A 14538-nucleotide genomic window follows, 5' to 3' on the forward strand; every position below is an offset into this window, starting at 1 on the left:
GCTCGTCAGAGTCTTAATATTTAATGTTTATCATACTGCCATTAATGAGAGAGATGACTCCACTGCAACAGAAACTGTGACACACTCAAATTATGCCTGAACCAAACTTCAAAAAGATACATTTTATGACTCAACAAATCAGATTCCAGATCCATGTATACAAATTAAGAAAAAAAAATCCACTGCCTGGACACAGGCCTGAGAGTGAGGCAGAGCATAAAAAGGCCTGCGCTTGGCAGTCAGGAGGCATAAGAGGAGACTCTGGCTGCCAAGGAACAGCCCTGAAGGTCAGTGGGTCAGCCACTTACCTCTCTGGCCCTCCTCTGTAGATCCAAAAGGATAATAGTCTAACCCAACTCCCACAGCTTTCTTTGGCAAGAAAGCTTTTTGTCAAGCTGGGAGTCCTCTTTCAAATGGTGACCTGTTGCTATTATGATCATAATGGTCAGCCTCTAGAAGAGGGTGAGGCACCCACTCAGCCCCCTTCTGCTTAGTAGCAACTGCACAGACAAATACTCACAGAACTCAGGCCCAAAAAGGCTACTTTGGGAAACATTTCACCAAACAAAGCAACACAGAGATACTAAGTTCAGGGGGACCATGGACAGGGCACTTTTATAGCTACTTACCTTGGATGGAAATTTTACATCTATATTAACATCACTGCTTTTAAAAGCAAACCTAGTCAGAGAGGAGCCATACAGCCTAAGCGAACAGTCTGGAAGACAAGAGAAGTGCATTAGGCATAAAGCACACAAGATAATGGTGCCATAAAGAAATTACAGCAAATGAACCACAGACATGCCTCTTTCTGTTTCTCCCCTTCTCTAACAGGTGAACTCTGAATAGCCACAACACCAAGTAATTCTATGTTTCAGCTACTGAGGCAAGGGCAGCTTAGCATCAAATCTCAGATTTTAATTTTATTTTCATTAACAATTTAACTTGGAGAAAATGGAAAGCTAAGGATATATGCGAACTTGGTTACAAACCAGTGAGCTTCAGACCACCTGGCACAGAGACTATTTACAACACATAAGAAAACAGCACATCTGGGCTACAAGAAGAGCCATGGAGACTCAGTGTGGACAAACTGTTCAATGCTGAAGTACAGCCAGGTCATCTAACCACAAATACCGATGACTGCAAAGGGGATGTTCTCGGAAGCCATGACTGCAAATCTATTTTAGAAGAGAGGTAAAGGGGAGAAAATGGGGCTGCTCAGGCCATCTCAGAGTTAATCTCAATGGGACCAGTTTGACAGATAACACACATTTAGGAGCCTAAGGATAAATGGGGCAGCCTCTCCTGTGGCTAAGGGTAGAGTTAACAACCATTAGTTTTGGAAAGGTGAGAGAGTTCTCCCAAAACTGTGATTTTGCATCAGTCTCTTCTTGATGTAGGAAAGTTTGACTTGTTATCAAACATTTGAAAATGATCTGGCTAAACAAAAGAGGTACAGGTAATTTTCTCTTTTACATTTTTATAAGACCTGTCTTTTAAGAACTAGGTCTGTAAGTGTGCCTGCCCTCCTGATGTCAAGCACAATCCTGCCAGGTCTCAGCAGACTCTTTCAGAAGTTGCTGTGACCAAAAACAATCACCAGCTTCTGGCAAACATTCTGATGATGAGCCTTCCCAAACTTAGTGAAAGCTGATTTTCTCAGACACAGCCACATGGGTCTGCATCCAAAGCCCTGCAGACTGGCAAGACTGACCAGAGCTTCCCCACGTCACTGGCAGAGCCCTAAGGCCCCAGAGGTGTACCAAAGTGAAGGAGGAATACCAAACGTACCAACACCACTCTGCCTACACTAAGCTTCTAAGATCTGGCTACCCCCAACCAATGTAGGAAGAAAATGCTTTAGACACTTAACTAAATAGAAATTACAATGATAACTAAACACTTCTTTCCCAATCAAAATCTAATCCATGCCCCTTTTCCCTCTTGTCCCTTTCACTCTGAGCCAGAAGTGGCCTCCACTAACACCTCACCCACTGAGGCACGCTATGGGGTGGGGTGGGGTGGATGTGACCCTCGGTCTTTGGTGGCTCCATGCTAGTGCAAAGCCACCTCTGGTAGGTCCTGCTAAATGAGGGAAAGAGGTGCAACCCAAGGGTCAGTCTATCTAGGCTTGGACAGTCTCACAACCACACTGGCTGCAGGGTGACGAACTTTTCAGTCACAGTCGCTCACAAAGGGCTCCTTCTCAAGGTGTAAAGAAAGGGCTATGTAATCTGTAGGAAGGGGAGGAACTTATGGATCAAAAGCATAATCTTCTAACTCCAATCTTGTGGCCACCTGCTGGTAAGGCATGGATACCTTCTAGTAGATGCACACTTACTTAAATTCTCAATTGGTCCCTTTGTAAAATATAAACTTAAAATGATCAGCTCTTCACTGCTCTGTTTCTAAAACAATACAAAAATATTACTCTCATAGGAGTCCCGGCAAGGCAGCAAAAAACTGCCTTTTAAAGTAAAAATTTAAATAAAAGCTTCCTTTTAAGATAGAGAAAATGGAGGAAGAAGATGATGAAAGGCTTTATGCCAGGCCTTAGAAGAAGAAAACAGCCTGGTTGAGGATAATGGCGATGATGATGATCGTGACCCTCTGTACCTGGTAAGCGCTGCTGTACAACCTTTTCCATTTCAGTCACAATTTCCTGCCGGAACCCAAAGTCAGTGTCAGAAATCCCTTGTTCTTTTGCTGCTTGCATGAGGGTGGAGCTCAAAGCAGCCAGCTGAGCAGGGGAAGGGGGTGGCAGGGCTCGGAGTTCATTTTCTTCCTGTTTTTCCTATTGAGGGACAAAATATTACCAGGTAAAGCTGTGAATACAGGAGACAGCGTGAAGCAACCTAGAGGCCCCTGAGTTTGGAGTCAGAGGGCCTGGTTTCAGTTCCATAAACATTTATGAAGTGCCTACTGCGTGCAAGGCCTTCTGCTAAGCACCAGCTATGGATCCTGCTTTGTTACTCTGTGACTTGGAGCGAGCCCCTCCATCTCTGCTCCTCGGCTTTCTTGTCTATCAGGGTGAGGGGCCTGGACTAGATTCTCGACCCAAGGGCCCTTCCAGCTCTGAATCCTATTTCCAATTCAATTCAAAAATATTTACTAGGCACCTATCCAGCACCTATGAAGCTTAAAATCTAGCAAGGAGAGGCAACATGTACATACATGAATATGATAACTTCAAGAGGGAGAAAGCCAAATGATCAGGGAGGAATCCAGAAAGGCCTCCCAGAGGTGACTGAGCAGTGCTCCGAAAGGTCCCGCTGGAAGAGACAGTGCAATTCAGACACAGGAGGCCACAGACAGAATGTGACTCAAGGAACACAGGAGGCCTGATCAGAAGGAGGAGTCAAAGAAGACAGACCAGAAAGGTAAGTGAGAGCCAGAGGAAATGCCAGGGTGAGAAATTCTGATTTTATTTGAGAGGTGACAGCACAACATTAAAGACTTTTGAGTGGGGGTAGGGTCACATGGTCAGATATGTGCTTTAGGAATATCAATTTAGCAGCTATTTGGAGGATTCTTTAAAACAGAAGGGAAGGGAATAAGCATTTAGCTAGCACCTACTATGTGCCAGGTACTATGCTAAGAACTTCATAAATCTCATTTTATTTGATCCTCACAACCCTGTGAGGCCCTCATTTTACAGTTGAGGAAACTGAGGCAAACAGAGGTTAAGTGACTTGCCTAGGATCACACAGCTAGTAAACACCTGAGGCTAGATTTGAACTCAGGTCTTCCTTACTCCAGCCTCAACGCACCATCTACTGAACCACCTAGCTGCCTCCAGAAAGAGAAGAGACGACGCAGGGAAACCAGTTTAGAGGGATTGCAATAAATTGAGGAGGATCTGAATTAGAACAGAGGCCTAAGAATGAAATGAAGAGGACAGATGGAAGAACTATTGTAGAGGCAGCATCAACAAGACTTGGAAAATTGGTCACAGGGATTGGGGGAAAGGGAAGAGTTAAGGGCTCTAAGGTCTCCGGTGTGGGTGACCTGAAAGATGGTGGTACGATCCACAGAAATGGGACACTGGGAGGAAGGAGTTCTGTTTTGCATGTGTTTTGTTTAAGAGGATGAAGGGAAGTCTAGGGAGCACTGTCCAGTAGACAGGTGGAAACCTGGGATAAAAAAAGAGAGAGAAGAGAAGAGAAAAGAATGAAAAAACACAGGGCCTAGGACACGGCCATAGAGGCATTCACAGTTAAGGAGTAATAACAGGAGGATCTATCTAATGAGAGTTTTGATCAGTCAAACGAAGTAGGAGAATCAAGAGAAGGCAGGGTCAGAGAAGGCAAGTGAAGAATGTTGAGGTCAAAAGTCAAGAAAGGCTAGAAGCAGCAGCGAGGTAAAGGAGGAGGACTGAGAAAAGGCCATTGGTTTGAGTAGTTGAGAGATAATTAACATGGAGAAAAAATTGTACATGGTTTTTTCTTTAAATTCCTATTGAACCGAATATTCGAATGCCTCACTCTTTGCCTCAAACTACCAGTATACCAGGTGCAACAAAACAGGTGTTTGTGTTACAGATCAGACAAGAAGATTTTGTTTCAGCTGCAGCTTAATGTCCTGTATTGTCATTTTGATATAATCCAGCTGCAAAGTAGACACCTTCATCCCTAGGGACAGGGGAAAAAGGCAAATTTTTCTGAAAACACCATATAAGTGTATTCCCTTCGAAGCCAAGTGACTCTGGGAAAAATACAGGATGGCTGGATTTCACGCTGGAAAGGACCTTAGAGACCATCTAGTCCAATCTCCTCATCACAAGCAGAACAACATGGGGGAGGCAGGGAAGCAGTTAGTTCCATAGGAATGTTTATATATGAGCAATAAGCAATGTGGTGAAGATAAGCAGACAAGCTCAGGGAATTAATGGCATGGGGAAAGGCGCCAACACTCCCTCAGATCACTGCTGACCACCAATGATGGGGACCTCAGGCAGCCGGCTGGCATTAATATGCTCTAACCAAACCCCACCATAATGATATCATGATGAAATAGCATTGGCTGGGGCAACGTTATACATTCTCTGCCTCTATACAATGGATCACCACTTACTAAGTTCTTACTAAGACCATCTGAGGCACTTCTAACTGGCAACTAGCTTTTCTCGGGCTAAGCCTAGACCAGACAGTCAAGCACTGCTCTGTCCTAAGAGAAGTTCCAAAACTGACTTGAGCCGAAGAGCTTAAGTTGGACAGGACCGACTATGCCATGACTAACTTTACGTAAGATCCGGGAGAGGAGAAACAGTCCCATAGTGCTTGTGATGAAGCTCCCACCCGCTAGTCCTACCTCCAAGCAGCCCACCACCCCCAGAGGTTAGTTCGTTGTTAAACTAAAGTTCTCTCTGTAATGAAAGTGTGGCTGAAGATGGAGCTCACCTAGCCTGGGCAATTAACTCTACAGCCAGGGAAGCAAGATAATTCCCTTCTTTAAACATCCTTGGATATATCTGCAATTCCCAGTTAAGTACGATTCTTGGCCAAGCACCTAGATTTGCAGGCCTGCCTTTCTTCTTAAAGGGTTCAACCAACAGGGCATATTAGCAGCATGTTTAATGAGAAGATGATGCAAGAATACTTTAACAAAATTATTTTCACCTACACATAATGCTTTGTGTAGACTGGATCCCACAGGACCACAAACAGCTGACTGGGAGGTGGAAAATTCAGTGGGATGAGCCAATGGTCCAGTTGTTGGGAGAGACATGGAAAGAGCGAGCCAGGGATCATTGGATCTGGTGTTTTTAATAGATCTCTGCTCTCATAGTGTTGAGTGATGACAGGTTCAGATGAATGAATAAATGAACGAATGAAAGAAAAATAATGTTACATGACATGTTCTGAATAGTTTGTTGGGTAGTCATGGAAATCAAATACAAAAAGCAGTAAGTACCTAGTACAGTGCTAACGAAGTACATCAGAGGTACCACTTGAAGTAAGGAGGCAAATTCAGAGCCAATTTTTAAAAAAATAGTTACCTATACTAAATTATTACCAAAGGCCCACAAAGTCTACCCCCAAAAACCAGACACCAAGTTTACCCACATGGAAGAAGTAGCTGTGGCCAGTATAACAAAAAGGCCATTAGCTTGTCCCTTTGCACCCTTTTTAATCTGGTGACCCCCAGCCTGGAAGAGGAGCACCTTGCTCCCTACGCATGTCTTCCTCCCTGACCACGTGAGATAAGGAGTGATCAGGCCACCACGTGGACTGCTGCTCCTAGTTAAACATTCAGATTTTAGAGAATGGAAAGTAAGTTTATTGGTACTTTAATTAAAAACTTGAATGGGACATTCTTTTTTGACATGAAAATTTAAGAAACAAACAAAAAAACTTACCGTGATGTTTTTCTTATGCCGTTTCTCTTTTATGTGCTTATGTGCTCCCTGGATATTTTCAATATGAACTAAGCATAATTTGCATAGATATCGGCAATTGGTGTATTCCGGGGAGCGCTGAAAGAGAAAAGTGAAGAGGTAACAGAAGACATGAAGCCTACAAAACACCCAAGTTTGGCTGTTCTCAATAATTCAATGAAATCAAGAAATCAAACCTTCAAATGCACTTTTTCTTAAGGTTATAAAGAAGCAAATTTATGAGACAGAAAAGTGAAATTTAATTGGGAGAAATGTCAAGTCCTGCACCTGTGTCGAAAAACTCACCTGCCCAAGCAGAGGCTCAGCAAACTGCTCAGGTACCCAAGCCTCTGGGCCCTGGGGTGGGCATTGCTGCCCATCCAACACTAAGAGGGTCCTACTGTATTCAACAGCAGGCCCCTGCACTACATCACACTGGACACACAGCCCTGCCACAGTGCACAGTCAGATGGTCATACGGGGTCTTTAGTAGTGGGACAGGTAAGAACAATGCCTCAGAAAGTTGAGTTCAGTCTGCATGTCTTCTCCTTAATGCTGCCATTGTTTTTACAGGAATTACCCTAACCTAAGGAGGTCCTCAAAAGGGACTCTATCTTTACTGTAACATTCCCCAAATAATTAAGTCTATTTTAGAATGTAAAACTGTAGGCTTCATGGACCATTTCTAAATCTGTCTTCATACTCTTGACTGGGGGGGGGGGGGGCGGCAAGAATATAGTCTCAATAAATACTATAGGAATAGTATTTTATAGTAACATAACAGTAATGATAACGATAGTTACAGATGTAGTTGGTTCTGCCAGACCTAACCAGACAATATGTGTTTGTAGGAAAAGAGGAGAAAAGAATGTGACAGGATTGCCCACTCTAGGTCAAGGAGTATAACCCTAAGCCTAGAAGACCTGAGGTCCAATCCTGTCTCTGATACCTATTAGTTGTATGATGAAGAAGTGACTTATCTTGAGACTCATTTTCCTCATTCGTAAAATAGAGGCCATAATAGCTGTTGTACTCCCTAGTTCACAAGGTAGTTGTGAGAATGAGATCCCACCATGATGCAATGATGTCTATGACTTGCTCCCATGTGAGTCCTGTCCTTTCCACTCCTCCCCATCAGGCTGCAACTAGAGGCCAGCCTCCTTTGGAGGAGAAACATGCTACAGTGAAAAGACCTAAGTTTTAACTGAGCACTACTTTCACCCTTTTAGACTCACATTTCTTTCTCTTATGTACAATGCCCTCACTCTGCCTACCTCACAGGGCTACTCTAAGGACCAGGTCAGCTAAAGCAGACAGAAAGCACTTGCTCAGTTGTGAGAGGCCATCCAAATGAAACACAATAGTTACTGCACCAAATTCTAATGCTCCTTGGTTAAATAAGCCAATCAGTGGCACCACAGGAATTTATAAAGCAGAAGAGATTGTGTGATTGTGTGTGTGTGTGTTGATCCTGATTAGTTTTAAAAGGCAGAAAAGGGAAGGCTTCTTTTTCATTCTCAACACACTGCAGACATTGGGAGGGCAAAAAGGCTTTAGAAAAAAGAAATGAAAAGACAGAAGAGGGTATAGGTCCTTGGCAGTAAATCAATCAATCAGGATGTTTTTATTAGGCTCCTACTAAGTGACTGCCCCAAATCAACAACAAACCATATCGCTCTCCTTTGCCATCTCTTCTGGCCCAGCCCTTTTCCAATCCCAACTTTCTTCCTTTATGCCAGGAGTATCCAAGGCTGCTTCCCACTGTCAGAACTCAGAGAGAGCCGCTGAGTCCAAAATGTGAGATGGGTGGGGCAGATACACGAAAAAGAGCATTGGGAGTGCCATGTTTAAGGGCTTCTCCAATCTGGAGGCCTCATGAAGACGGACCTCCCTTCTGCCCTCCCCCAGTCTTCTCTCCCCACCCTAGGCTTGATGCTTCTGCTTTTCTCTGATTGGCTGATTCACACCCCCCCCCCCCCACTTCCAAGTTGGACCTGTTCCAGCTGAATGAACTCTTCTTCCCCAGTCCCTTCCTCAATTATCAGGAAAGGCCACCACCCAAGCTTGCTCAGACTCCGACTAGGAACACCCTCCCAGCATGATTTGTGTCCAACACACTGATCCTTGAATGTTAACTCAGGCATTAACCCCCAACTTTCTCAGGGAGGAATGGCTGGGGAGGAGGCATATCTGAGTGAAGGAGGCACACAAAGAACCCAAATGTGTGGAAGCCCAAACTACTCCACAAGAGACACCTGCCCCCTGGGGAAAGCACAGCCCACCCCGTGAGGGACAAGCCATGCAAGGAGAAGAACGAGGAGCCACACAGCCCCCAACCCCCCAATAAGCCAAGGAGTATAGTCTACTTTTTCCAGTCGAAAGATGTAATCTCGCTCCAGGCGCTCCTCAGCCTGCTTCAGCCCCAGCTTCTGTTCAGGGGTCAGCGTTGACTCATCAATCGTGGTGGCATTCTCTAAGTAATCCAGCTCTGAAGGAGGGTCTTTCGTTGGCTCAGCACTCTTCATTTTACCTGGAGAAGGAAGCAGGCAGGAAGTCATTGCTATCAGAACCAATGGGCAGTTAAGGGGGGGGAGGGGAAGATGAGAGTGGCCACTTCCTGAGTGGACACCTGCTGACCCATTACAGGGACAGCGCTGTCCAGGAGCCAGCCCACATTGGAAGGCCGAAAGCAGACCAAGGGAGAGCACGGCACCAGGAATGGCATGCTTTCCTAGGGAGCCTCCTCGGCCCTCCCTATAGGTAAAGGTCATGGCCCAAAGCTCCAGAGATGGACACCAGAAGTATGGGAGGAGAGGGACAAGAGGGAGAAGGAACTGAACTGTTGCAGATCACATAGGCCTCTGGGCTTCTAGTTCAGGGTTTATAAAGTAAATAAGCTACAAACTAAATCAGGAGCAACAGGATTTTAGAGTCAGAGGGTTCCCTCTCATGGCAGCCAAGATGAGTTTAGACTGTACTGAGCAGCACTGGGTTCAGAACCACACAAAGTCCCTGTCCTGCTGTTCTCAGCCTGAGCAGGCTCTCTGAGCCCCACTGCCTTTAATTCTGGTGATATGGGCTTTCCCTCCACTGACACAAGACTCCGAGATGAAATCCATCACCTGGTAGCCAAACCCTCAGCCCACAGACACGTTCCCCCAGGCCTGGAAGGAAGTGATCTTTCCCAGGGTTCTGTATATAGCAGGGGCTTAATAAATGTTGTTAAACTGACCTCCCTTCTCCAGTGTCTGATAGCGCTTTGTCTGAACTCTCCTAAGCACCTCCCTTAACTCTTCTTCCTATCTTGGCCTTCCCCCCACGTAACCTCCTGGGGAGCAGGGCCCGTGTCAGGCCTAGTTCTGCATCCTAAGAAATGAACAAAGAACCTCAAAGAGTGAACAATTTTTGAACTGCTGCTGCAGTCACACAATACAAAAAGATTTACAGAGGATTTGGTACATAAGAACATAAGCTCCCTGAGGGTATGGAGTTAGCACTCAGTACAGCCTGGCACACAGGAACACCATAATGGTTTTTATCTTAGCTCTGTCACTACTATATGACCTTAGGTAAGTCATTGTGCCACTGGGGCCTCAGTTTCCCCTTCTGTACACTGAGGTGGGTTGGACCTCATGATTTCTGTACTCAAACTCAACATGTGTGTGGCTGAAGACTGCTAGAGCCTGCGTTCTGCTGCCCAGTCTTCAAGAGCCCAGGGTCACTCACCAGCCCTAAGGCAACTGAGCAGGACCAACAATTTATTTTTTGATGGTGGGGGAGACAACAGGGAGGTGGGTACTCATTGTAGAGCCACTTTTTACAAAAGACATCACCATAAAAATTCCTTTTAGAAGTTTCACTAACTTAAGATCTGATCTGAGCTACAAAAATTCAATTTCCATGTGACTTTTCAGGAATCCATCCACTGTGTATACAGGGGGTCTGTCCTTCTGACTCTTCTCTAGGTTTGGTAAACCAGCCTATACTCAAGGATGCTCAAAAATGCTGATCAATACATGGAGGTAAAAACAAGTGCCTATGTCTACTAAGTTTCCAAGTCAGATCTAACTGGTGCAGACGGAGCCACCAGAAGCCTTCACAAACCAATTTGATTAAAAGCTCAAAGGTTCAGCTGGGTTACCCAGGCAACTAGGCCCACAGCAATGAGTGAAGCTGCTGGGTCATTTGTGGAGCCTGACCTACTCAAGAATGTTATTGATCGCTGCTGTTCCATTTAAAACCATGTCACAACAGAATCCCACATCTCTGGCCCCACTACATTCCAGTCTAGGAGTTACCTGAATCTTCTTCTGAGGTTAAAGAGGGCCAAACAGGAGAGCAGAGCTAATAAGAGGAAGGGAAGAGGAAACCAAAGTGGAAAAAAGAGGGGTGGGAACAGCAACACCTGAGAGGGAAACAGGGTAGAGAGAGGTAGGAAACATGGGACTAGCCCAGGTAGGTGCCAATGCCAGGGCTCAGGAAAGGTCTCCTGCTTCCGTGTAACTGGATCAGATTCAATCCCTAGCGACCTGGCTAGGAGATCCAACTACACTCTACCTAAAGTGAACTATCATTAATTCAGACCCCATTCATTTGGTTAGATAATTCTTCACTATGTGGAAAAAACAAAAAATAAGATTAACAAAGCAAAGGGAGAATGTATCAAGAAAATGGCAGAGGAGTTATTTCAGAGAACAGAAAATTCCTTTGTGCATTTATTTACAAACACCTGCTCTCTCTAAATTCCCAGAGAAAGAGCAGCACACTCGATTCAGGAAGACCTCAGCCTGAATCCTACCTTCAATAGGCTTCTTAGGAGCCAGAGGAGCTTGTATAAGCCACTCTCTCAGTTCCCAATCCCTCATCTGTAATAGAGGAATAACAGCACCGACACCTCAAGGCTGTTGAGCATCAAATGACAGAATGTGTATAAAGAGCATTGCAAACCTTAAAGTGTAGCATAAGTTTAAGTTCCACTAGAAAAACTTGGCAATTGTTTTTTTAGCCTAAGTCAAGCTAATAAATGTGCCTGTGCTTGAAAGCAAATAACACTGTATTTTAAAAATATTTAACTGGAAATTTTCACTAGATTGTTCACAGGATATGGAGTTAGGAAAGCTGAGCTTGAGTCCTGGCTCCAACACTTCTGCCAACCATTCAACTTTAGGCAGGTCATCTCCCACCTGCTCCTGTGGTAAAAGGAGGGCACAGGGAACATTAGGCCCTACAGACTTCAAGGTCCCTCCTAACCCTTACACTCTGTGGATCTAGTTTGGCTGAAGGTTTTACTGAACACAGAACTCAGGAGAATGTTTTGTTCATTTCTACGTCCATCCAGGTTAAGTATGACTGTTTCCTTCCAATTCCGGTGTATCAGTAAAGATTACCTGGGACAGATGAATCATTCAAGATTCTAGTGAAACTGGCATCAAAACACTCAGGAGACATGGCCAATGTATCATCAAACAACAGCTGGGTTAATTATAAGGCAAATCGGGTGCTTAACATGTCCAAAATGAGATTTAGAACTAGATAGTTCTCAATGAAGTTGGAAGCAGTTTCTACCTAAATGATACATTTGTTGAAGGCATTGAGACTCAGGCCCCTATAGACCAAAAAGCTATGGAATAATCAAATGATATATCTCACTTTCCTCTGATTCTTCATCCTATCAAAATCAGAGGTGGCCTGATATAGTGGAGAGAGAACTGCATTTGGGAAGTCTGGAACACTGAGCAAGTCACTCCCTCTTCTCTGAGCCTCAGATTCACCATCCATAAAATAAGGCCCCTTCTAAACCAAGTACTCTATGAATCTATTTCTAAAATTGTTTAAGGGTAATTAAGCTTACTAAATATGGGCAAAACAGGACCTACCAAGTCCCTATATATAACATATAGCTCATGCTTACTAAGGATCTAAATTAGGTTTCTGAAATATTTTTCTAAGGTACAAAGTGAAAACCAAAAATAATCTTTAAGATCAGTTAAAAGTAATACATATGTAGCTTAACTAATATTCAACACTTAGATCTACCATGGAACTGAATTTAGCTTTTACACGTGTGTGTGTATGTGTGTGTGTGTGTGTGTGTGTGTGTGTGTGTGTGTGTGTGTGTGTATTTCACAAAGACTTCTCTTTGTAAACAAAGGTAATTAAATAATTAAGAAGCAATGCAAATTAGGAAGCATTTCTATAGGAAACTTTTTCTCTCCCCTCCAAAGAAAGGTGATGTGCAGTATAATTCCTACTTACTCAAGTCATCAGATTTGTCTTCTGTTCCTGAAATACTATTACCAGAGTCACTAGTATTATCTGTACAGGGTTTTAGTTTCGGAGAGTCTGGTGCAGTTTCTAAAGCTGACTTCCCCCTTTGCAAAGTAGGTAAGGATTCTTTATTCACATCCTTCTCAGAAGCAGAGGAGCTCAGAACATTCTCTTCGACCTGCTGGGCTCTCCCTGGCTTCACACCTTCTCCAGTCACCAGTGGTGCTGGTGCCTTTTTTGCTTTGCATTGACTTTGATCTTGAAGGACTGATCCCAAGTCTTTTGTGCCTGGGACACTAGAGGTATTTACCTTACATGATTGAAGTTCTATTTTTTCTGTACAAACGTCATTTTGTTTATTTTTTTTATTACTGTTCCCACTTGGAGAACTTCTTCCAACGTCCCTTATGCTTTTATCATTTCTAGGTCTCAAATTCTGGTTGGCTGGAGCTCTAAGAGCTTTGCTTTCTTCACAAACAGCCCGAGCAGACTTCCTTGGTTCATGATTTCCATTTTTAGGGCTTGTGGACTCTTCCATTATTATGAAGACCTGCTTCTTTCCCTTGAGATATCTTAAAAGAGATGATCTCCAATAATCTGAATGTCTTTCAATCCAGTTTAGGCAAGTAAACTGTCTGCCGGAGAAAAGAATATCAATTACTCAAAAATGGGAAAATAAGAACAGCAATGATAATCACCAGATAAAAGACATAATGACGTTTCCTAAACCGAAAAGTACCAAAACCCAGAAACTAATAATTTCACAAGGAATTAAATCACACTAATAATACAACAGACTGGACAGGTACCTAATGAGGAGGTTCTAATGATATAGTAACCATGACATCAAAACAACAAGGTAATTTTAGGAGAGTAGAATGTAATTACTCAATAAAAATTTCAACCAACACAAGGTTGAAAACAGTAGCAGAATCTTTAGAGTTAACATATAAAAACAAGGAAGGCGTGGAACCCAGGAATTCTGAGTCCCGGGCCAAGTATGTCAACATGTCTTAGGGGATACTAACCAGGTAACCCTTTTATATATGACCTTCCTAGCAAGCACTTCCTATTTCTACCACTCATCTTTGCTTTTTCTTCACACTTGACTCTTTAAACATAGAAAAAATACTGAACAGACTTTCTACATTTCTGGAAGTATGAGTAGCTTAAATTAATCATTCTGTGAAAAAATAAATGAAAAGTGAACAAAACCACCGACATTACTAAAAAAAAATGGCAGAAGCATTAATAAAACCAAGCTGAGAGAACCCATTTAGTCCTAGGGATATAATGTGAATTGTCATCTCAGAGGAGGAACAGCGCATCTGCCACATAACTCAGATGTTTAACAAGTAGGAAATGGACTTACAATTTTACTGCTAATTGATTTCTACATTTCAAATGCACACACCTATGCTAACCTTTAGAAACACCAGGAATTTTCACTCTTCAGCTTGCTATAAAATAAATACCCCAATCCAGATCTGGTCTACATACAATTTTTTTTTTAAATCTACTTAATAAAAATTAATACTGAACAAATAAAAATAACCTTTTTTTTCCAGGTGAAAATGAACTCCACTGAATTTAATTGTAAACCTCTGAACTATTTATTCACTAAGTACCACAATCTACTAGATACAAATTCTGTAAATGTAGGAATGCTAACTTAGATAAAGTATCAGGAGTCGTGCACTCTGCAGGATTTAATTACGAATTTATTTGTGCTTGGTCCAATGCGACAAAAACAAAATGTTTCAATAAAAATAATATGCAGCATAATGTTAACTCACAATAAAAAAGTTTACCTAAAATAAGAAATTCAACCCCAATTCCTGAGCACGAGGCCTTGTGCTAGTGGCTGTAATGCAGAATACTAAGATACCCTT

At 43.1% G+C, this 14538-nt stretch overlaps 1 protein-coding gene across 6 annotated transcripts in view; it reads right to left on the reverse strand.

The window, feature by feature from the left end:
• TUT4 (terminal uridylyl transferase 4) overlaps window positions 1–14538 on the reverse strand; it is a 65857-nt gene that overhangs the window by 39386 nt on the left and 11933 nt on the right. For 4 of the 6 annotated variants that reach the window (XR_011975816.1, XM_072649465.1, XM_072649466.1 and 1 more), the window contains exons 3-8: window positions 12635–13281; window positions 8746–8909; window positions 6362–6478; window positions 5626–5778; window positions 2620–2797; window positions 630–718 (exon numbers count right to left, since the gene is read on the reverse strand). Coding sequence is in view for 5 of the 6 variants with exons in the window: in XM_072649465.1 (XP_072505566.1) it covers window positions 630–718; window positions 2620–2797; window positions 5626–5778; window positions 6362–6478; window positions 8746–8909; window positions 12635–13184 (1251 nt within the window). In the remaining variant the exon portion in view is untranslated. The remainder of the gene's footprint in view (window positions 1–629; window positions 719–2619; window positions 2798–5625; window positions 5779–6361; window positions 6479–8745; window positions 8910–12634; window positions 13282–14538) is intronic. The other 2 variants (XM_072649469.1, XM_072649467.1) reach the window with 1 other exon arrangement.

This window comes from Notamacropus eugenii, chromosome 2 (genome assembly GCF_028372415.1).
Source record: "Notamacropus eugenii isolate mMacEug1 chromosome 2, mMacEug1.pri_v2, whole genome shotgun sequence".
NCBI classification, from domain to species: Eukaryota; Metazoa; Chordata; class Mammalia; order Diprotodontia; family Macropodidae; genus Notamacropus; species Notamacropus eugenii.